Consider the following 25,190-nt stretch of genomic DNA (forward strand, 5'->3'; position numbering starts at 1 on the left):
ATCAGGTCTAATCTGTAATGATTTGCAGGGAAAAGAAAGAAGTGCCATGGGAAGACTAAGGGAAAGATAACAACAGAAAATATTGTGATGGTGTTTGGTTTTGTTTTTTGTTCTTGGATCAGTGCTGAAGAAGACCATAAAACTAGTAAGGAGGTGGATGAGGGATGGCTTAATTTTTATTCCAAGCATGGTGCAAAAAATCCTGCATATGGGTTAAGAAATGAATGTTGTGTTACCAGCTGTGTATCAACACCGTGGAACTGCAGGGTGTTGCCTTCCAGCAAGAGAGTTAAGGAATATTCAGTCTTTCACACTTCAATAAGAAAGTGTTATGGAGTACTGTGAGCACCATATATCAGTGCACAAATGAAGAGAAAAATAGTGACTAATGAATTTGGTCTTCCAGCAGGCAAAGATAGTTGGAAGCAGAAACTAGTCAAATTCAAGCTGAGGATAAGGCGACCATTCTTAGTCCTTAAAGGAATTAGAAAGTGAAATATTTTTTGGTTCTCTATTAGGGAATGCTTGACAACCTAGATGCGCTATTTCTTGTAGAAGACAGATATGCTTCAGTTAAAACAGAGCTACTAGACTTGAAACAGGAATTCAGAGACATAACTCCAGTGGCTTGAATTTTGCAGGCTAGTAATTGGGACAGTCATTAGGGAAATGTTATAGCATAGATCCCATTTTTTGGATCCTTTTTATTTAAGTACATTTGCATGAAACTGATATACTTACTTTTTAAAAGTTGGTAAGTAAAACTTCTCTTAGGTAAACAGCTTAGCACTAGCTGGTTACATCAGCAAGTGTCCTAGGTCTTCTGTAAACAGAGAAGACTGAGACAGAAATACATACCTGTGCTGCCAATTTGAAGTGCTTGCTTTGTTGCTTTGGCATCCTGTTCCTTGACCCTGCCATCATTTGTCCTCTGTGGCTTTTCCACTGTGCTGGAGCAAGAAGGACTCTCCCCAAGGAGAAGGAGCGTGTCAGTGTCCTGGGGGACTTGACCATGGTCAGTGTGGGTGTAGCTATGCCAGTCCTCTACCACCCCCAAGAAGGCTGTGTACCTGCAGATGCTCTTCTATGTGCAGCATGCAGGTGGATACTGCATAAGCTGGATTGTTGTATTTTCTTGGGGGTGTTGCAGAAAATATTAGCTCTTACAGGATCTTCAAATTACTGTGAAGGATGTTTCAGGCACAAACTGTTTCAGGCACAGGGGTCTGATTCCTGTTCCTATATGGGAGAAAAAATCATGAGGAAAGGACCTCTGTTCCACTATTACTTTTGTAGATGCAACAGGTAGCCCTGCAGGTGATCAGCAAGAAAAGTATGGGCATCACCAGTGTGCTGCTGGGCTTCTGAGAAACTGCAACAGAAATATCTCTCTGCTTCTTTATGATTAACTAACAAAACTTAATCTGTTACCTCTTAAATACTTGGAGAGAATTTGAGTCATGGTAAGAAAGTAACTTAATTACATCACATTGATTTCTGAATAGGAAAAATAAATCTCTCGTGTTTAACAGAGCGGTAGTGATAGTATATCACTGACTTTCAGTTAAACTTAATTTTCTTAGATAAGGAAAAATTAACAAAAAGGTGAGATTTGAAATTTAGTCTGGGTGCAGAATAAATCAATTATTTAACCTAACTTAAATCCTTTTTTTTTTTTTTTTTTTTTTTTTCAGTTTTTAATAGTGTATTTTTTAGGTCCCCAAGAATTACTGTGTACTTAATCTACACACAGAAGCAAGAGTGCTGTGTGTTCATATGAGCTGGCATATGAGGACAAAAACTGTCTAACTCTCCAATACTGAATCAAGTGTAGGCAAAGCTACAGAAATTACAATAGATAAGTATTTTATGAAATGAGAGTGTCATTCCTATTTAAATAAAGATAAGTGAGACTGTATTCATTTACTGCATTTTGTTTAATAAGAAAAAGAAAAATCGTCCTTCCTAGGACTCTTTTACTCTTAATGAGAGAGAGGCATCAGCTTTTTCAGCTTCTTTAATTTGTTTATATCAGCACATAATCAAAACACTTTCCCCTCTTCCCTGCAGGGAAGGAAATATACCAAAGGAGAACACAAACCAGTAATGCATTAATATGGATGGGTCAGTGAGTTTAGAACTGTTTTACAGAGTCAGCAAAATTTATAGTCCATTCAAATACTTCATCTGCAGTATGTGCTTCCAAACATAGGTTTATTTTTTGTTGGAGGTTTTTGTTTGCTTTCAAATTGAGAGAAAGTTTTGTGTTCTAAAGTAAAGCTTTTCCTTTTTCAGTCTAAACCAGGAGTGTATGTATACATACATATATCATTGAAGCTAATTTACTAGAAATCAGTTCACTCTACTTTAAAAAGAATGATTACTATCATGATTAGTAAACTCATGTGCTGAGATATTTCTGCACTTGTCTGACTGCCATTCTCAGTTACACAGCATTGAATAAGTCTCTAGACTTATTTTATCCTAGTTTTATGGTAGAAATTACCTGTCTGAGATTTTAAACAATCCCCATTGCCTTTCTACAGCTTGGAGGTTGCCAGCCTGACTCGGGCAGATGCTGATTTGGAGGCATATCGAATGCAAATATGTAAAGAAGTGATTGCTATCATGATGAAGAACATGGTCTTAAGTCACAGCCTCTTTCCTCATGTGGAAAAGAGGATGAGTTCAATTTTTAAAAAACAGTTTCTAGCAATGGAGAAGGAGATACAGGAAGAATATGAAAGAAAGGTCGTGGCTTTCACAGCTGAATGTAATCTGGAAACTAGGAAGAAAATGGAGGCTCAACGCCAAAAAGAGAGAGCTGCAAATGAAGAAGCTGAAGAATTAATGAAGAAAGTGAATGAAAAGGTAAATCAAGATACTTTGCATGATGTGGTTTTATGTAGATGGTTTCTCTTTTAGACTAGGATGGCTGAGTTGTTCTCTTAGAAGACTAAGACTATACAATTTAAAAGTGTTCAGAAAATCAGATTTGATAAATAGAGTGATTGAATAGACATTTTCTGTGTGTTTTACTTTTCCAGGAAAATGAAATTATATCAAGAGTATCAATGACACTTGAAAACAAAAGGCTATTGTTACCCTGATTTGTATTTATTTATTTATTGCATAGTCACTTCTAGCCCCCTGGCAAATTAGTGTATTATTATTTGTTATTGTGTATGGTAGCGATTCCAAAGAGCTCCAGTCAGACACTGTGTAAAGTATATTGCACATTCAGAGCAGAATCATAAACCTTATCTGCATCATACACCTAACAATCTAGGTAAAAAATCTCCAAAATTTATATTCTTATTTTGAATGAAATTAATATATAAGCTTCACCAAAGGCTGATTTCTTCCAGACCAAGTGAAGGCACAAACAACAGTCTATATGCAAAGCAGGCAGTGGACTTCTCTTGAAAATAGCCTCTGGGGAAGAGAGAGATAAGTTGTATTCCGACAGAAAATAATTCTTTACAAGTTAAGAGGCTCTGCTTAAGTAAAATCTTAATGCTTATGTGTGTTCCTTTCATTCAAAGATCTCTTTCTGAATGGGTAGTATTGCCTGGGATTTCATAGGTAGTCATTAGTTGGAAGTAGTGCCTAAGTCTTAACATCCTCTGGTCCAGCATCCTATCTGCAAAATCATGCTCTGTTCTTCAATGCCATCTTTCAAGTATAATGAATTTTTTACAATAAAATGGGCTGATCTTTTTCCTTTTCACTTTGTGTCTGGAGGGAATTCTGCTAGGTTTTGAATATTCTACCTCTGTAACCTTTAAGTGCTAACGTACCCAAGTTAATGTTTCATGCTTGTCTATAACTCAGTTTATTAGGATGACTTGTGGGAATAAATAGTACAGTTCATTATTTACCAGTGGGGATTCGTTTCTGGATGTGCAAGTGGATGCGTGGGTATTGGATGTGTCACTTTTGAATTTTGAGCTGTCTGATTCATTTGTGTTATAGAGACAAAATAAGCTTTATTTGGAGTAGATTCTGCTATACCAGTATATTTCCTTACACATTCTTATGTATACTGTTATTGTAGACATAAGTTTCTGGCATTCTGTAAAAAATGCTTGATTATTTGCATACCATGTACCTATAATTCTTACGGACTTCATGACAATTCATAAGAATAGTTTAGAGAAAAGTGTTTTGCTGAGGGTACCCATCAAAGGTACTATAGTATGGTGAGGTTCTGTGAAAGAACCTTAATTTATCAGGCCGTTATGTGGAAAAAGCTGGTGGACTTATGAAAGTCAGCTGAACTTGTTTAGGGTTTCCAGCTCATTTTAGATTGTGACTCCAGTGAACTCTCACTAAATATGCTCTTAGTCCAGCAGTTTTTCTTTGCACAAAATATACTTGATATTGTTTCAATCTGGTTTATATTAGAAATCCTGAATATTAACAATCAGTGAAAGAATTAAATCCAGTCCAATTCTTGTCCTCATGCATTTATCATCTACTTATGTCCTGTTATCCACCTTTCTCCCCTAAAACTGTTATAGTAATTATTCTTTCTGAGAGAATGTAGCAAAAAGCACCAGGATCTATGAAGGAATTTGTTTTAATACTTCCTGTGGAACCTGGCCCAAAAGGAGATGCTGGAGAGCTAGGCATGGCTTACACTTGAGCTCCTGCCAGTGGGTGACATCTGAAAAACAACAGTAAAAAACAGCTGCAGCAGCAGCATGTTCACCCTTTTCAGTTAAAACACAATGTATATTCCCTACCCTTTTGGATTCATTGTTTGCTGCCTGCAATGCATCACTTGCAAATGAGGGGTGACCTGTGGGGGGACTCAGCGCAGAGGACAGCTCTCCCCATATAAGTAGAATGAAATTTGGAACAAGACCAACAAGACTACTGCTTAGTAGCTCTGCTAACATTAGAAACATCCTTTGCTCTTTGGGACATGTATTTTTTGATTCTAAAATGAGTTTATGCCATCTGAGATTAAAACTATGAATATGATAGTTCTTACTAGAGAACTATGAGAAAGTATTTCTTGTGAAGAGGCTTTTAAATTAATTGCTATTTAATTTTGCACCATTGTTGTAACTCTAAAGTGGTGCTCTTGGATTAATTTGTAGAAACCAATAGATAAAGTAGGTCACTGATAATAAGAACTTTTAAAGATTTGCAGTAGAGTATTTTTTCTAATTTACATTGTTTTCAAAATGTATACTTATTGTTCTTTCAATTTTTTCTGAATTTTTGAAGTCTATTCAATTTTAATATGGTTTCAGTATTGATGAAACATAAGAAATTTATTTCATGTGTATTCTAAAAAGACTTCACAAAGCCTCGGAAGTGTTACCTGGATTATAAACTGACTGTTTGCAACCCATAATTCCAACAGATGAAAAATATGGGAAGTGTACATTGATTTAGTATTAATTTGCATTCAAACCTGAAATGACAGTAATCAGAGTATGCATAAAATACATATGAACTAGTAGCACTGATAATTTAAAAAATGTTAAATACTGAATATCACTGCAGATTTATTTATTTTTCTCTTCTCTGCAGCCTGCTGTTGAATACAGAACTCTTCTGGATAGACTTCACAGGCTGGAGCAGGACCACCTGAAGAGGTTCCTTCTGGTAAAGCAGGAGGAATATTTTGCAAAAGCTTATAGACAGCTGGCTATTTCCCAGAGAAAGGAGCTCCATAACATCTTTTTTACACAGATAACAAATGCTACCTTAAAGGGAGAACTGAAACTGGAAGCAGCTAAAACATTAGTGCAAGATTACTCTAAAATACAGGTAATAGGATGACAGCTTCATTCCTAACTTAATGACAGAATCCAAATCCACACTAACTTTTGTGAAATGTGTCAGAAAAATATTTGCACTCATATATAGAAGATATTATCCGTATGTTAGCACTTGTTATAACTAATTTTCATAGGAATAACGTTCAAAAATATATAGATATCATTATGGAAATTTAGTTATCTACACGACATATGTATGCTGTAATATACATATATATATAAGCTCACTGTTTTTTCACCTTTTTACCTTTTTGCTATTAATGAACAAATTTGGCCTGATATCCATAGGTGTTAGTTGAAATTAATATTACATCTAATTAGATATATTTGTTTGCATTCCTTCCTGTAGGGAGACATTGAAGAGTTAATGGATTTTTTGCAAGCTAGCAAGAAATACCATCTGAATAGAAGATTTGCTTACAGAGAGTATCTCATAAGTAAGGTACAGTTAATGGATTCTCAAGCTTCTACTCTTATAAATGCAGCAGCAACCCAGATATCAGCTCTCATTAATAAGATGGAAAGGTAAATATCTCAACTGTTTTTTTTAAGTCAGTTTTAAAGTCAGTTTAAAAATTACCAAATATTGCATCTGTTGATATGATAATCTAATTTACCTATTTTTTTAACCTTTGCTTGCTAATCTTGTTATTTCTCCTGTTTGCTGCCATGTTGGAATCATACTCTAAGTTTAGCCTCAAGATTTTGTTGATCAGAGAGAGGTTCTTCCAGTATGCTTGCACTACTTTGCCTGTTTTGCTAAAATCTGCAGCTGTGTGGCTCAAAGACAAAAATAAATCTCTTGGCATAGGAAATACAATTTAGGCACATCTTCCACAGAGAGTTCCTTTCCATCAGTTCATGCTTCTTTTTAGAATTGGATTATATAAGAAATTCTTAAAGAAATATATATAAGAAATTCCGAGATGTTTTCACAGATGTCGTTATGTGAAGAGCCTTAACGAGAAACTCTTTTCTGTACAACCAGTACAACCACTGCATCCATGGATCAAATAATTGAAATGAACAACAGGGACTTCTCAAGCTGAAAAAATAGTTGTATGCCTGTTGCTGCACTTAATAGTCAAAAAACATATTAACAACAGAATGGAGAGGAAACATCTAGTATTAGTAATTCAAGACCTTGTAGATCTCATCCCCAAAAATATATTTTAATGGGAGGGATGCTTGCACACAAATAACCCAAACCCTCTGCAAAAACAATCAACCTCTTCTCCCTTAAAGCATCGTTAACACGACGAAAAATAAATTCTGTATTACTCTCTGTTTAAACTTCATAGAGTGGTAGTACTCTGCAGACAAAGGAAACATGTCCGTAGTTGACATTTGTAGAGAAGAAATCCCATCTGATTTTTTGAGTATAGAAGTACTTATTTTCCTGTAACTTCCCATACCTTCTAGGGCATGAATTCCATTCAGGCAAATTTTGGCCAAACTGTTACGTTATTTATTCTTTAGATGTTGAGATTATAAAGCTCCAGAATCTAGTAATACAAACTATTTGCTAGACTTTCTTCTACAAGCAGACTGAAATATCCTTGTATAAACCCAGAGGAAGTATTTGCTAGGAAGGCTTAGATTTCAGTTTTTAACTCTGAACTGATTTGGGGAATATTTACAATTTGGTGCGTTACAATTTGAGCAGATGTACTTTGGTTTGATGGTTTGGTACTTTAAATATGTATTCATAATATCCTCTTAAGTTTCATATTAGCATTGAATTTGCTTGTCTAAATATAAACACAGGTCTGTCTTAGTCTGTTATGCCTAACATTGGTTCTTAAAATTACAGTTAAAAATGGCATGCTGAAATGCAGAACTATTTATATTGAGAAGAGAAACTAATATACCACAGGTAAACAGAAATGAGGAATACATAAAATAGCAAATAAATGATAAGGAGAGAGGATATTTAGAATTCATCAGGTAGAAAGGCATTTCAAAATTAACATGAAAAAGATTGTGTATAGCCAGAAATAAAGGTTATAAAAAGCAAAATGAAACCAAGAAAAAACAATTCCAGGGAGATTTGTGAAGATTTTAAATGAAGTAAGGCAGCCACAGTTTTCAAGCTGAGCTTTCTATAGATAGCAGTTAAATAAAATATCCCATTTGTTAGGACTGGCTGTGTGTACTCAGTGCTGTTTGGAAAGCAAGTCTGTGAGCTGCAATGCCAAAACACAGGAAAGCAAGTTCTAAAATTCAGATGGTAATTATAGATTTGTAGGGTTGTCTAGCTAGGGGTTTTGTGTTCTCCCTCAACAAATAAATGAGTCAAAAGGTGATACTTGAGGCAATATTTAGCCTGATGTTGTTCCGGGTATACCCAGAGGTGCCAGGTTCGTGACATTTTTAAACTACAGCATTTTGTAGCATGTAGCATTGTTCTTTAGTGAGTATCAGCACTCTCACAAGAAGTTTAATTTCTTCTTTGGTCTCCTAAAAAGCTTACTCCAGTTCTGCTGATTCGCTAGTTATGAACAATTCAAGCTCCTTTATAAATTTCTCCAAAAATTGTAATATTTATGAGGCCTCAAGCATTTCTTGTGAACTGTTTTAAAGTAGGCAGTTGATTATCTTTGACATAAAAGATCAAAGCAAAACATCTTATGTTGGTCTTTTATTCTTGTGAATATTCTTCATTTGGGCGGATCTTGATATAACCAAAGTAGTTTTCCGATCTGTCTTGCTGGACCTTTCAGGAACTAGGCATTAGAAAGCGAACGCATCCAGTGGTAATGCGTCAGTATAAAGCTTTTTCGTCATCTCTTAACCTTTTCTGCTTGTAGCTATTTTCTGTATAAGGCATTTATTGTCCTGAATTATTTCCCTCAATTGTGATGGCAATATGCTAGCTCAGTGGGTGAAATCCTGAAGTAGCTGAAGTTCAGTAACATCAACATGGCTCTTCTGAAATTTTTCATTTGTGGGATGGTTCCGACACATCCATCTTTTTCTATTGCAGCCCCTTTTACTGCCCCGGACAGGGATTTTGATTGGATACTGCATGGCTGAGTTTATTTCTTTAACACGAGGCAGGCTGAAGGTGTTCAAAATAATATCTTGGTTATTACCTTACCTTACTTTCTCACTATAATAAATCTACCTTTGATTCACTAATCTTTTGCCTTAGGCTTGATGGAAAGGAGGTATTAGAGCTAACAAATATAGATAGAAAACTTGGTGCTGTTGAGTCTGTTATTGTTGTTTTTTTTTGGACACAACGCTGAAATTATTTGCTTTCAAGGCAAAAATGACTTTGCCAGAAGATCTGTGAATGATGCTCTCAAGTTACTGAGAGGTATTTTAATCTGCCTTCTGTAGAAGATCAGAAAAAATCAGCAGATGTTGGAAGCAACCTGTGTAAAAGAAAGCCCTGTCTGGTTGACCTAACTGTGTAATAAAGCAGCTCAGAGTTTCTTTCCAGCACTCTCAGTATGCAGGGGATATTTTGTGGCCTACTCAGATACCTGCAGATGCTTGAGCAGTAGATGGAGAGGTGTGAACTGTGGAATCTGGATACCACATTTCTCTTGCAGTGCCTGCAAACAAGCTAAGATGTACATCTCCTGTGTTATTTCTTTTAGCTTGTATTTTGAAGATTTTGCTTGGAATAAAGCTATGACAGTATCAACAAATCCTAATAGAATAAGATCCTGTACTTTCTGGAAAAGTATTGTGGTGGTAGATTCCGAGCTTTAGCCACTTCTCTAGTTTATTATTTATTTATGCTAGGTATTATATTGGAATGGGGACTTGGAAGAGCAACATATTAATGTCTTGATTTTCAGAGATTTTGCAAAATTTTTTTTGAATCCAAGCTCTGTGAATAATGTTCATGTCTTACGATTTTGGAAGCTCACTATACTTAATATTAAAAATTTTAAGTTAAAAATGCCCAACAGCCTTGTCTGACTGCATTATGATTTTCATTTATTCTTCTGTTTTCTGAGAAAGATTTGGGAAAATTCTGATGTAAATAGGATAGTGGGAAATTTTAGAAGTTCAATTTGAGTTTATGGAGAGGGAGATTTTCTTAACTATTATGCTATCTAAATAACTACGATTGGGATTTTGCTTACTCTTTGATGTTAAGTAGTACAGCAACTGGAGGTAGACCATTGTCTTAAACTTCAATTTGAAAGTTCTGTGCGCTTAATAAGTGGGGATTTGCGCTGTCAGAGTATTGTATTTCACTGGTAACTGGAAATGTTTAAAAATTTTCCGATTTAAATGCAATAGAAAATGTGAATTTAAGTCTGTTCGTGGATATGGCTGCTTTGTATCTTTAAAATAATTTTTAAATGTTTTTATTTGGTTAAATTACATCCTTAAAAGAGAAAATTGTTTCTAACTAGGATTTAGAAAGGACATCCAGAGTTGCATTCCAGTGGTGTTAAATGAAAAATGTAAATATTTTAAATAATATATAAGGTTTAAAATGTCTCATTTGAATTTTGCTTACATTACTAACTGATATGTAGTTGGTTTTGCATTTGCCTTCCCTTCTTTCCTTCTTCACATTCCTTCTTTATAAACCTTCACTCTACTCTCACAAACTGCCTTCATTTTGCACTCATCTTTGAGATTATGACTATTATCCACTTGTTTCTTTGAGTCTCCCCAGATATTACTGCTAAAAAAAAAAAAAATAAGATCTTTCTGTGTGGGTACTTTGTTGAGCCTTTGAATGGTACTAATTACTTCAAATATCCTTTTGCTCATAAGAATTTAGGATAACAGACTTCAAACACTATTATTACAGAGCAGGTCATCTACCTGAAAGTCATTTGGGACTTCTGCTGGATCGAGCTGAGACTGAAATTAATTCTGTTAAGCAGAAATTTGATCATGATTTGAAACACGAAAAGCAAAAGCTTCATCAGAAACTCATTATCAAGCGAAGGCGGGAAATGCTGCAAAAGGTAATTATTTTCAGTATATTTATTTTCACAGGGCTTAACATAAAGAAATTGAATGAGTTGGAAAGTAAAGTGTAGTTCTTAGGATGGGGGTCGACGCTGCCAGGAGCGCAGATGAAAATAATGTCTGTTCTTTTTATCTGTATGCCACCATTTGCTGTGTTAAGAATTCAGATATTAACAGCTATTCTTTAAAAAATAAAAATTAAAAAATGCAAGAAATTGACCTAAGTAGAGAAACTCATGAAGCCTATCTACTTAGTTGTACCTGTTCCAGGGAGGTGTTACAAACCTCTGTGCAGACAGGCAGAAGACCAGCTGAGGTTCTGGAATCAGTGAGGCAGATGGCACAGATCTGTTGCAGTCATTGTTTTCTGTGGATTTTCTGGCTGGGACATAAATGGTTTTTATTGCACAGTTAAAACTCCTGCAGGTCAACTACAAAACTCTGCCTAAGGGATGTAGGAAAAACTACATTAGATTCTTTACATTGGGTTAGGTGATATATCTCTAGGTGACCAAAATTAAGTGAGATTAATTTTACCTTTTGTGGGATATGTGTTTCAGTGTTTTCTACTCTTTAACAGATGTCACTACAAAGAGGGACAATAGGCATAAAGATGGAGACTTCCATCTTTGTTGTCTTTATTGTCAGTGTAGGTAGCTTTGGTTTAGCCTTCTGGTGAAATTGCTGCTTACTGTAAGAAGAAGGAGAAAATCAAAAACAACAAAAAAAAATTTTTTCTTCTTCTTCATTGGTATTTATTTGATTGATTTGTTACTTCTGGAACACTGCCAGATCATTACAATTCAGCTGTTTGTCACTATGTCAAACCACAAGGTCATACTTTTTTTTAGGTGTTAGCCCTTCTATCAATAATCCAAATTATCATAGGCCTGCTTGATGCACACAAAGCCATAATGTCGAGGACTAAGTTAGTCTCTGGATGTTGAAAAGTAGTTTCGAGAACACTCAAAACCAAAAGTAGAAACTTTGCTTTGCTATGCAATATGTAATTAAAGAGCTGGAATTTGAGGGCTGTTCCTTCTTAATCTTGTTCCTCTTCTAAAAAATGAATCAGCAGAAAGAGCATCGAAAGGAGCAGCTGTCACTTGGGGACCCCTTCAAAACCACTAAGGAGGTCACTCACTACCTGAGCCACTGGAAAAATCTTTTGAATGATCATGCCATTGAATTTGAAGAACTTACTGAAAAGCTTGATAATGAGGCCAGTGAAGAGCTGAAAGACCTTATATTTAATCTAGCAGAGAAAACTATTGAAGAGCTTAAGCGTGTTCAGTATGGAATATTTGTACAAGAACTGGTAAAGCTCAACGTGCCAAAGATGTTCCTGCTGGAAGTTGTAGAAGAGCATAAAAAAGAGATGATTATTAAACGTGAACAACTTGAAAGGGAAGAACATGAAAAGAGCATGGTCGCTGAAGAGTTGCTGCAGCTCACAAGACAAAAACTAAGCCAAGAACTGGAAGCTAGGGTTTTGGAACAAAAAAAAATAAGGAGTTGGGAACAATCGGTATTCATGCAAGTATCTCTATGTCTTTTTCTTAGTTATTCTTGTAAACAGTGATGAGCTAGGAGTTGTCATACCTGTCTGAATGTAATTGTTAATGATCAATTATATGTCAAACACCTGGGAATTGATTTCTCACAAGTGCTCAGGCCCTGCAGAGCCAGCAACATGCACTGACAGTCTGACACCTCAGTAGAGTTTCCAGGAAACAGAATTTTTGAAACCAAAAGGTGGAGTGATATTTTTATACTTCACTTCACTTTGTACCAGGTGTCACTTGTGCATCTTTCATTATTATTCTTGGTTTGTTCTCAGAGGTCCAACACTTTGCAAATGTCATTTACTATGTCAGGCCTAATGAGCCCTGCACTCAATTTTGATACATTCGTTCCAGAAACAAGTCAAGCCTTATTCATCAGGTGCTAATTTTATGCTTTACAGAAGCATTTCTACATATGTCATAAATATACAGCACAGTAGCGTACCTCTGTGGTTCAAGAGATCCACCCATCAGACTTGGCCAATCTGTCGTGCTGACAGAGTGCTGCTGTTGCCGATGCCCCAAGCTGCTTCACACCTCTTCTTTAAAGTAAAACAGTTTTGCTCAGGCAGTTTTGTCCTGACAGTATCTCTGGAAGTTTTTCTGCTGTACAGTGTAAGGCCACATAAAAGAAATAGGAAAAGAAACCTTGCCCATTGCAAGCTTGCTTTGTTAGAGGAAAAAAAATCCATTTCTGTCCTAGTTTAGTTTTTAATTTCAAAGTCCTTGTACTTTATTCAGCATTTTAAATACTTTTTCAATAAGCTATTCCAGTGTATCTTCTAACTTGTCTTATTATCTCTGAATATATTGCTGAGAACAGACCTGCAAGAACAAGGAGGTAGATTGTATGACCCGGCAAGTCTTTCGTTTTTATAACTTATGATTCCATGATAATTGTGCTCTAGTCTGCAGTGTCACCTGATGTATTGTTAGATGCTATCTGTTTACTGCAATAGTAAGCTGATTGTTTTTTTCCAGTAAAATACTGGCAAATACATACAAAAACTGCAGCATTATGCAACTACTCTACCAAAAGTCTCTTAAAATCTGTCACTTTATGTTCAGTCCACTGTCAATTTTGAGATTTCTATCACAGTTCCCAGCTCTTTCATTTGTGTTCTCATCTGCTATTTTTCACGAAGAATTATTTTGACTGATAGCTTTTCATTTCTGTTGCTACTGAAGAGATAAGTTAGTCCAAAGTTCCTGTGAAGACTTTTTTTTTCAATGCTAAATGTCCTTACTAAATATAGACTTTACAAAATTGTGATTTGCAGTCTTTACACACACACATACATACACACACACACTTGATTTTCTTCTAATGAATGTCTTAAGACAACATGAGAAATGGGAAGTATAATGGAAATGCTTATTTGGAGTAATACTGCATTCATTTTTTTAGGTGAAAACTTTACAGCATATTAAAATGTTTTAGTTTAGGATGTAACAGTACTTTGCTGAATCAGTAAACAGAAATAGGATCTATTTAGATGCAGGATTTCTAAACCCAGGAATATTTTAGTGCAACTATGAGGTACTTTATAACTATGATATGTTGAATTAAAGCTTCAGTCTTAATGGAACATACAGTATAATATAATATAATAATAATAAGCTACTTAAAAAAAAGTGATGTTCATACTTTTAATGCAAATGCATTTTTGGGAAAGAGAATTTGTTCAAAAGAAAAGTTAAACTACTTTTATGAAATACTCTTAAATATTTCAGTCACAAGATCAGAACATGAATATAGTCTAAGGTTAGTCAAAAAATGGAAGATGAATTTAGGCTTTAGCGTGTTCTATTTTTAAGTCAACATCTCCTTGGCCTGAGGAATAGTTCCCTGGACTTCTGTGTTAAGAACCTTCCTTTGACAAAATAGGAACTTTTTGAGTGATTTAAACTGTTAAAATATAATCCATGTTGTTCAGACTGATAAAAGTTTTTTTTACAAAGAATAGGTCAAACCACTTGGTGATGGGGCAGATGACATATATGAGTTTATAATACAGATATTTTTTTTATTTTATTTTTCTCCCCTCTCAGTAGCTTGGTCTGCTAAGTGCTGAGAAACAGCACAGGGAGGCTTTACAGGAAGTCTTTGTCTTGATTACAGCCCTAACAGCCCTAAATTCAGGGTTTGTATTGTCTGAAGTGGTAGAATAATTCTGTACATAAGAAATTTGCTCAAATTTGTATTTTTATATTTTTTTATTCCAAATGTGTTTCCTTTTGAAAATGATGTTTTACAGTCAAGGAAGTATTGTACTTAGAATTTAAGGTATGCTCATGGATATTTTAAACATTCTGAGCAGCTCAGTCCTATGAGAGATGAATAACTGATTTATGCACAATGTAAAGAATGATGATCATGGTCCTGTAAAGTATTCTTGTGCATGTCTTTTAAATTTTGTCTGTATCACTGAACAGCAAACGGCTTTCATTGTTGTTTTTTTTTGTGTTTTTTTTTTTTGTTTGTTTATTTTGTTTTGTTTTTCTGTTTGTTCATTTGTTTGTTTTTTCTTTTAACAGGCATCTTCTAAGTTTGCCCCTTTCACTATCTGAAGAGGAATTGCTCAAAATGAGACAGGAGTTCCACTGCTGCTTTTCTCAGGTGGACAGCAGCTTGGCTCTGCCCAAGATAAGAGCAAGAACTTTGCTTCAGGCTTTTGAGCTGGAGCAAAGGGATGTGGAGCTGCTGAAAGTTGATCAAAATTTGGCAATGACCAATAAACAGGTAGGCACAATGTGGGGTCGGTGTGGGGATGCATGAAGTGTTCATGCATGCATCCACAGTTGTTGGCCTGATCTGCAGATGAAGTCCATGGCTTCTCCGTAGAGATGATAGTGATGTGTGCTTCTGTGTGTGGATCAGTGAACCTTAAAGATAACAGTTTAAGCAGCAGTCAGATATGCTTCCTTCACGTACACCTGCATAGATCTACTGCTTGTGTGTCCTCCAGCCTTGCCAAGATGAAGGCGTCTGTATAAAGAAATGGTTGGGTGACCAAAAGGGGACACATATCTGAGGAGAGTCTACTGAAATGTCAAAAACTGGAGAGATGATAAACCTGATTCTGAATATCAGGGACAAGTTATGTCCTTTACAACCCATTGATTACAGATTAGTCTTTCCAAAACAATTGGACGTGTTACAGAGGTGGTTTTATTTTGATTATTTTAAATCTAGATAATGAGATGATCTAGATAATCTAATAAGTAAATTTAAAGAGGCTTTCGCAACAAGAAATATGTGTCAAATTTAGCACTGTTTTTTTTTTGTTGTTGTTTGTTTGTTTGTGTTTGTGTTTTGTTTTTAATAACACTGGGAAGGGTTTTAAATTCCTTTTGTAAGATGCAAAATCTTTGGAATCATAAATTGGTTTATATTCTTAAACAGGAGAAAGAAAATTGTTTCCTGTATAATGTTTCTGATACCATTGTAAAAGGAGTACTTTCCCTTGCTTTGTTTTGCTTCAGTTACATTTTCTAAATGTGTAAACTAACTTGGGATAATTATATTAGGAAGTAGGCTTGTTCAAAACCTTAATAATTTCTGAATTACTTAAGAAGGAAAATGACTTTGCAATAGCCTTATAGTTGAACAAGTGTTATCATTTCCCTGAGAGTTCATTATACTTAGTTGATATTCTTGTAAAGATATATAAAGGTCAAGAATAATTTGATTACATGAAGTGGTGCCTATTAATAATATCAGGTTCATTTGTGATTCATATACTGTGTCTCTAAAACAATGCAGTTCTTGAATTAATTTTCTTGGTTCATTTTTAACTGTGCTGAGGAAACTATGTATCAGTTAATATCTTTTTTTGTCACTACTAAAGGTTGTATAAAACCAGCTTTATAGCAGTTTTCATGGAAAGGGTGAGTGAGTGAAATTTAAATGAAATGAATGAAATTTTAAAAATGAGTTTCCAGTTTTATCTGAATGTCTGAAAGGAATCATCAGAATGAATGCACAGCACATGCATTTCAGAAATATTTTCTCAGTGAAATTTGTCCTTTTCAAGTGTTTCATTAATTGGTCAATCTGCCCAAAATAGTAAGTTATAATCTTAATGTTACCATATCCATCTACCTCTTACGAATAATGTCTTTTTTGCTCATCTTATCACAGCAGCATTCTAAAATGAAAAAATCAGGATCCAGGAGTAGAAATAAAATAGATATTCTGAAGAAATCTTTACAGGACAAAATTTTAATTTATGAAGACTCGGTGAAAGATGAAAATGTGAATAAGGTAAACGTTAGATTTTCCTTTTCTGGGGTCAGAACCTATATTTTAAGTAATTAAAGAATAACAGTTCTCAGTCATGAATAAAATCCAGATAAAGAAGGCATGAGGTGCAGTGGCATGATCTATCTTTTTACTCATACCTGCATTTGTCAAGATGAATTTAAAAATTGATAGTTTTGACTGTTTAAATTTTTGCACCTTAGTTACAGAACTGCTTTCATGTCTCACTCTTTTTTTCCTCTGGTGGTTCTGGGGCTTGGTGTATGCATGATTGCAAGATTCCCCTAGGTACTCTAGGTTTCTTAGCACACCTTTCAAATTATAGAATCATAGAACAGTGGATTGTGCTTCACTACTGAACAAAATTTTATTCATGGGCCTTATTAATGCTACTCAAAATGCAGAAATGGGTTCTTAGATTCCAGTATGTTTTGGGTAGTTTTATACTGAGCTTATTTGTACACAACTCATTGAAGGGGAGCCTTGATTCTTGTTGGTACCTTTTAAAAGGGTCCTAATCCCAATCTATTGTTAACCTTTGAGGACTGGAAGGGCCAGTGTCAATATGGGGTTTTGGAGGTTTTTTCCTTCTCTGCCAATAGACTTTTCATGAGATATTCAACTTCTTTAACCTTTCTCTACTTTATTTTCCCATTTGTGAAATATAAGTAATATTACTTCTTTGTATCTGAGGTATATTACAGTGACAACAGACGTAAGTAGTGCTCAGCTATATAAGCACTAGGCAGAACAAGTGTCATTGGATGTTGAAATTGGCAGAATCATAGAATCATTAAGGTTGGAAAAGACCTCCAAGATCATCTGGTCCAAACATCTCCCTACCACCAATATCACCCACTAAACCACGTCCCTAAGCACCATGTCCAGCCTTTCCTTAAACACCCACAGGGATGGTGATTCCACCACCTCCCTGGGCAAACCATTCCAATGGCAGGTAAAAAATAATTTCACGAATGACTGCAATACCAATTTTATTATAAATTTGGAAGAAATTTTGTACACCTGTTTCTTGTACTTTTTGTACCTGGATCCCAAGTAATGAGTCAATATGTTTATTCAGAAATAATTTTACTTTTATGTGAGATTAGCATATTGTTATTATTGGTTGCAGATGGTAAAAGCAAAGGTTTGTCTAGTCTAACATCCAATCTTTGAAACTGAGAGCAGATGCTTAGGCAAGAAGGCAAAGAGTGGCCAAGTGTGTTCTACCAGTCTTTAATAATTTAACAGCTCTTATCCAAGGATCTAATTCATAACTGGAGGCATTTGTACTTTTGGTTTCAATTCCTAATACCATGATCTCCAAAATATCCTTTCTTTTTTTTTTTTTATTTATTTTTTTTTACTGTTACTTAAAAAGACAATTGAGTGTATGTCCTTCTCTTAGGCATTTGTTTTGATAACACATTTGGTGTGATCATTGACTTAAACTTTTGTTAGAATCTTATTTTAAAATTGGAAAGCTAGCTTCTCTAAGCCTCATTGTTTTAGTTTTACATGCACCATCTGGCATACCTGTCGTTGTTTTAATTGTACAACTGCATATTAGTTGTAAAAAGCCAAATGCTTTGGGCTTTTCCCAATAAGGAAACTAAACTATTGTTAAGGAAACTCATTAGTTCTCGCATTATCATTAGAACAAAGAAGTACTGCAATAAACATTATGTTGATCACAGAAGAAACGTTTTTTTTCTGCATTTTCCAGTTTGTTGCCTCATTCCTCATTTAGAATCATATGCTTCTAAATTTTGCATTAATGTAAACACTTCTATCATCTAACTCAGAATTAACTATCTGATTTTTCACAGCCAATTCACAGCGGAGGAAGAAAAAAACAACAACAACAAAAAAAAACACAACAATGGAGCAATGTTCTGCTTTATTTCTCCTGTGTTCACTGCTGCTTTTCTCATGCAGTGTTCACGTAGTGTTGTGGGTTCTTGCAGCCTACAGGATAGCTATAAACTTTTTTCTAGCCAATGCTTGTGAAAACAGCAGTGGGATATATTGTTTGGAAATCCTATAAAACAGACATGCCAGAGAAGAAGTTGTAGACAGGATGTAGTGAGCTGAGAGGCCATAAAAGAAGGTTTAAGTCCTAGTCTTATAGTATGCAGACTGTCTAATTCCTCTGTGTTTCATAGCTGTGTTGAGGTGTCCTGTGCACTTGGCATGTCGATGTAGCAGTTATTTTCTGAAAAAACATTTACAAAAGACAGCGGTAAAACACGTTGTTTCTTCTGTTTACCCTTCTGGGCTAAAAAAAAAAAAAAAAAAAAAAAAATCAATAGTAATAGACATGCATGAGACAAGTCTTTGGAATTACAGGTAATGAAATACATTTTCAGGGCAAGTCAGTGGGAACTTAAGAACTGAGACCTTAAAAGATCAGATAGTCAGATAGTATGGCTCTGAAAATTGCTAATTGCTTTTGAGAGCTTTATCCTCTGTCTCAAAGGACAGAGGTATAACAAAGATCAGCAGTATAATCATTAATTCATATGCTGTTCAAAACAAAAACTTGAGTCTTATTGCAGAAGTTTGTCTTGTTCACAGGCTTTCAAAGAAAGATTTTGTTTAAAAATTTACCTCGGCACTGATGTGTGGAATAATCTTGGCTTCCAGGCCTTTGTCTTGTGTCAATGACTCATAAGAATATCTTGAAATAACATTTTGGATTTTGGAAATCTGTTTGTTTTGTCGAGATAAAACAATGAAACAACAAAAAACAAAGTCATGATCCGTAGAATGTTCTGCAGTTTTTGATTTCATTTGATTTCCAATTGGTATTGCTAGAGTACAATATGGGCCTCTGAATGCTTATGAGCTGTTGGACTGTGAGGTTAGACAGCAAATGTTAATGTTAGTAGCTTTTCAGTAAAAAGCATTACACAGAGAAGAAAAGGTCTCAAATTCATTTTACTTGTTTCTCACCTTCCTGAAAAGAATATTGAAGATATATACATAAAAGTAATATTAATATTGAATATTTCCTACTGAAAACTGGAATGTAGGAACAAGCAATGGATATTTCTGTATCTGGCCTAAAGTACAAGTCATCTACTTTATAATTTATTTATTTATTTATTTGTTTATTTTTATGAGCACTTGGAGGCATCTCAGGTCTTTTTTCATAACTCCAAATTTTGGCCATCACTTTTGGTTTTCACTGGAGATCTCTGCCTCTAGTGCTAAAAAATAACAACTTTAATTTTTAGAATTTTGTTTTACTCTATTTCCAGTGTGATCTCTGAGCTGAATTTTTTTTCAAACCCAAATATCCAATATGCTTGTTATGCATATGCTTTCTTAATTTTTAATGTCATACACCTATGTTTTTCAAAATCAATTCTTTAGATAACAGTAATATTGAAAGACAACGTCTGTCTTTTAAGATGGAGACTTGTTAAAAATAACAATAAAATTATATGCTATCTTACTCTTGAGTTGTACTTGGCTTAATTCACATTACTCGAAAATACTTCATGATGGTAACCTTCCTTCCCTTGTGTTCAAGGACATTCCAGATGATATAATGGAGACTTTGGAGAATATCACATGAACATACCACAAGCATATTTGGTTGCAAATCACACTGCAAATTTAACTTCATTTACTGGGTAATAGAATTTGGATGAAACACAATCTCTCTTGGCAAGTTTCTTATCAATATAATTTCCAGAGAAAATTCTTGGGCATCATATTACATGTTTATTGTCTCAGGGATCTAAAAGCTTGGTGGCAGTCTCCATAAATGCTGCTTTAAGGTTAACTGTGAATAGAGTCAAAGATATATAATTCCGATTAGCATGAATAGAATACAAAGCTAACGTGAATAGAAGGCTAATAAGGTGTTAATGACTTGAGTATGTATCATCTTTCTTTATTTTTGCAGAGATATGCTGAGGGGCCAAATAAGATCTTGTGCCAATGCAAGTCATACAGTGTCTAAAGACTGTAGTTCACCTTCAGTGTTATTGTTCGCACTTGATGGCCAACTACTTTATAATTCTCTTTCCTATAAGTGGTGTGACTCACCAGTGCCACAGGGTGTATGTTGACAAGTGCCTGCTAGAGCTTTACTCTCCATCTCTCCCTGGGGCCTTCCTTCAAAGCAAGCGTCAGGGCCTGCTGCCTGGGCAAAGACGGGCCTGCTGGAGCATCTCCTTAAGCTGGGCTTCTCGGTTACTATTGTGAATTTTGGGCATCTCAAAAATTTTAATGAAGGGATAAGGCTAAGAGTATGTTCAGTGGTACAACACAGTGCTACTTATGCTAGTAAAATGTTGTAACTAACCAGATAATTTTAAAGAAATTTTGTTTGAGATTATGGAATTTATTGTGTAAAAACTCTGTGATTCCATGTTGCAGAGTATCTCAGAGGACTATAAACACAATGTTAGCCTTTCTAATAAACATACAGATCTATTTATTACTCCTATTTTCTAGACAGGTAGAACTGTAGAGAGATTAAGGCTGCACATACAGGATGCCTTAGGATCCATGCTAAGATACCTACCATGTAGGTATCTGAATTAAATAGGGACATCCCTCTCTTCCTGTTTGTTAAGAGAGGGGCCAAACTGGATGGGATACCTTTCCATAGTATGCAAATGGGAGTACCTGCTCTGAGTGACAGTAACTTAATTGAAATATCTTTCAAAGGGTTTGAGATGCCTCCTCTGATGGCTGTGGTCCTTCCGTTCTGTCACAGGGAGCGGTTGCTTGAGCATTTATGTTAAATAAGCATTTTCTTAAGTTTCCAATATTATTTCTGAAAACTTTTTTACATGCTGTGAAACTTCTCAGATGTTTTTTAGGAGCAGAAGAGAATTTAGAGATGGAGTGAGAGAAACCCTGTGCTCAGTTATCCAGCATTGTCATAGTTGGGCTGTTTCTGTGCTTAGATTCTGGGTTCAAAATCCAGTGAGTAGTGCAGCACTTGATGTAAATTCTAAGTAATCGAGTTGCAGCTCTCATGCTTGTGAATGCTTGCTAAAATTATTGAAATTTATCTAATGTCTTTGAGGATTCACTTACCCAGATGTTTTTTGTGTAGTCTCACCTAGACATCCACACTTACATATCAGTAGAAAGATTTTTTTTTTAGGGTATGACACACACACCAAAAGTACCTTTTCCCTTTTCTTTAAACGGAGCTTAGAGTGACAAGCTCAGATGGAAGCATCCAAAGAGGGTAATTGCAGCTGGCCACTAACCACATTGTCCTGCAGAAAAACAGATTCAGGGGCAATTTCACTGTCCGTGAAAGTCAATGGTAGAGTATGGAGGGCTTATCAATACCATTGCATCTGATTCTGTGCTTGGGAATGCAGTTTGCCTTTCACCCTTGGGTTTTCTCTGTGTCTATCATTTTGGATATCTGGCATTGAGTTAAAGCAAGTTGATTTCATTTTTTTATTTTTTTTTTTAACTAATTGGAAAGATGTATTTTGTCTTTCTCTTTAGTCACTCTTGTATGTAAGCAGAGATTTGTTTGTGTTATTAATTTTTACCTTTGTTATATTAAAAATTAACATAGACCCTGTATTCCAGGTTAGTATTATTAGAGTTACCTGTACACTCCTCCCCGCCTCAAAAAAAAAAAAAAATCTAATTGGTATCTTACCTTCCTGCAATATTTTCTGATCATTTATATACAGTAAAAGCTTGAAATTGAATGTTAAAAAAAAAAAAAAAAGAAGTGTTTTTAAACAATGTATCTCATTATAAGATAACAGCTTTGATTTCTTTGCTGCTTTAATCCAGCTTGTTAATTGCAGAGTAGTAAAATCATGAGCGTTCACATAAGGTTTTAAGGTTTTATGTTAATCTAGTTACCTTTTGTGTTTCATTTTTTTTAGGTTAATTACGAGTTGCTGCTTGAGAAAGACTGTCAGCTGCGTGATCTGGAAAATAAACTTGGAGAGTATATTGCTTCTTTACAGTTTCAAAAGACTGTTAAAAAAATCAAAATGTTGGAGCTATATACTGCTATCATAAGTGTACAAGCTTTGCTCTTTGAACAACTAAGCATGTCAAAAACCCTGTCAAAATTGGAATGTATTCAGATTTTGGAAACCCATAATCCAGTAAGTAATGAAGTTGTGAGAAAGAAAAACTGTTAGGAGACAGCAGCTGAGACAGTAGCTTATTTGACTTTGATTTAGTTGCACTGGTTTGCAATTCCTCATAGTCTGGTCTTGAGTTTCTGAGTTTATGTGCACTCTACTGTTCTAAATAAAAGAAATAAAGTAAAGGAAAATGTTAGTGCCAGAGAAGATTATATATTGTGGTTATTTATTTTTGTTACAGTACCATCCAGAGATATACAGTCAGAAAGAGCAGTATTTTGATGACTAGTTAAATTTTGTTGATCACAAGAAAGAACATTGGGAAGAGATAGTGTCATGATTCGTCATGAATGTGTTACAATTTTTTTGACAATATAATGCTAGCCATACAGGAAAATCCATAAATACACAATATACTTAAATCATGGAGATTTTAAAGTTTTATATATATATATACACACATATATATATATATATATATATTATTATTTTTAATGTGTGAATTTACTTACCTGTTTGTCTCCCTCCAAGCATACTCACATTGTTTCTATACTAGAAACTTCAGAAAGACCTCTTCGCTTCATTGTATTTATTACACACGTTACATGTATGTGACAGTTTGCTGTTCCTTTTTTAATACTTCAGTATTCCGTATTCATAAGGATGGGTTTTGTCTGCTATTTGTGACCATCCGAGTGAGGCTTGGGAGAGCATTGGAGTTGAACAAACAAAATGATTTTTTAAGAGCAAAATCTCTTTGCTAGAGGGCATCATTAGAAAGCTATTACTATGAAAACTCCTGCTTAAATTTTAATGCTCTCATCTCTACAGAGCTTCTCTTAAAATGGCAGTTAGTATGCTTATACCCTTCCATTTAAAAATAAATAAATAAATCATTAAAGCTGTAGAGAACTGAGAAACTTCTGCATAGACAGAGTATTAAAATATTTTAATCTGGGTTTATTGCCTTTAATGCAGGAATTATAAGAGGTCCCAAAGAAAAGACTGGGCTTTGTCCCATCCTCTGCAAAGAGGTTGTTTTTAGCTTTTCTGTCCTTGAAGAAATGGCTAAAAAAGTATTGAAGGAAAGACTGAAAATAGAATAACTAACACTGGATTCTTTATCCAGTGTGCAGGAACTGAGGAAAGCCTTATTTGGGAAAAAATATATTTTAGGCATTGTTGGTTTACAGAAACTATCTCTTGGTAATCAAACCTTTGTCTCTTACTGTGTTTTATTTCTGCTCCTTTGTTCCACTACCTGGCAAAATACTAACATCTGTTACTTTAAAACAAATACATCAGATTACACAGGATTCCCTAATGCTTAACTACATCAGTGATAGTTTTACCAATCAGTGAAACAAAACACATCTGGCTATATGTGAATTTGCTTCATGCTCTTAGAGATAGCATGTTAATATTATTTTTTTGGTGTTAGGAGAGTAGATCTGAGCTCCAGTGTCACATCTTGCTGACGGGGGAGCAGACGCTTACTTAGATACGCCATACTTCAATGAATTTATAGTGTGAATACAGCTGATGAGGTGGAAGAATAGTTAGATAAAAAATTCAGTATTTTTTCCAAGCTACAGGTTGGGAAGAAAGGTGCTCGGGTATTTAGTAAGCAACTTGTTTGAGGTCAGACAAGAATGACATTGGGAGACTGGAATATGAACCCTTTCTTCTGATGTCTACTTTGATTCTTTGTTCAAAGAGGTCTTTGGCATGAGAGATCCAGCCCACTTAAAACTTCAGGTTTAAACCTTTGATTTTTAGACCATTGTATTTGAATCCTAATTTTATTACACAATTTAGTGTACTATTGTGAATTTATTGAATTACTGTCTTTGAACTTCATATCTTTTTGATACTAGCCATTGATGCAATGTAACTAAAACTAGTTTTGTGGAGTTTCTCAAGCTGTTTCAGTGCCTTTATATAGTTCATAGACTAATTCCGATGGTGCCATTCTTTTGCTTGGATCTCAGGCTTGCTGGTAGTCTTCTTTCTAGATGTCCTCTACGTAGGAAGGTTTCAGAGAGTAGCAGCCTTTAACACAGTGAAAATTGGCTTATATCTTTAGGCATTGTTCTCATATATTCAAATCATGCAAGTCATGTTTACTGAAGGCATTCAATGAATTGCAAAGTGTAATGACTGCACGTGGTTGGGTAGGATGAGAAAATGAAGAAACTAATAACACATGCTCCGATACCATCTTTTTGCTTCACTCCAACTGGAAATTGTTCTTGTAAGATAATTTGTTACTTCAAGATTATGTGTTTTCAACCTCTAGGAGATTGAAGAACTTGACAGGAAGCTGGAGTATGAAATGTTGCATAAGGAGTCAGCCCAGCAGCAACAACATCTAATGAATAAGCAGAGGTGGACACCAGATGGATTGGGGCTTTCAAGTGAAGCTGTAGAAATGAATGCAGACAGACAGGTGACGGTTCTGCTAAGACAGGCCATGAATAAATGCAACCAGTTTATAAGTCTGCACCAGCAAAGGTGA

General features: G+C 35.1%; 1 protein-coding gene across 4 annotated transcripts in view; it reads left to right on the forward strand.

Moving 5' to 3' along the window:
- EVC2 (EvC ciliary complex subunit 2) overlaps positions 1–25,190 on the forward strand; it is a 69,229-nt gene that overhangs the window by 31,931 nt on the left and 12,108 nt on the right. The window contains exons 10-19 of one of the 4 annotated variants that reach the window (XM_068679895.1): positions 2,547–2,871; positions 5,548–5,622; positions 5,710–5,787; positions 6,148–6,323; positions 10,585–10,744; positions 11,824–12,284; positions 14,852–15,056; positions 16,458–16,580; positions 22,463–22,690; positions 24,972–25,186. In XM_068679895.1, coding sequence (XP_068535996.1) covers positions 2,547–2,871; positions 5,548–5,622; positions 5,710–5,787; positions 6,148–6,323; positions 10,585–10,744; positions 11,824–12,284; positions 14,852–15,056; positions 16,458–16,580; positions 22,463–22,690; positions 24,972–25,186 — 2,046 coding nt within the window. Of the gene's footprint in view, positions 1–2,546; positions 2,872–5,547; positions 5,788–6,147; positions 6,324–10,584; positions 10,745–11,823; positions 12,285–14,851; positions 15,057–16,457; positions 16,581–22,462; positions 22,691–24,971; positions 25,187–25,190 lie in introns of all 4 variants that reach the window. The other 3 variants (XM_068679894.1, XM_068679892.1, XM_068679893.1) reach the window with 3 other exon arrangements.

The sequence above is a fragment of the Anas acuta genome, chromosome 4, assembly GCF_963932015.1.
Source record: "Anas acuta chromosome 4, bAnaAcu1.1, whole genome shotgun sequence".
Taxonomy (NCBI): domain Eukaryota; kingdom Metazoa; phylum Chordata; class Aves; order Anseriformes; family Anatidae; genus Anas; species Anas acuta.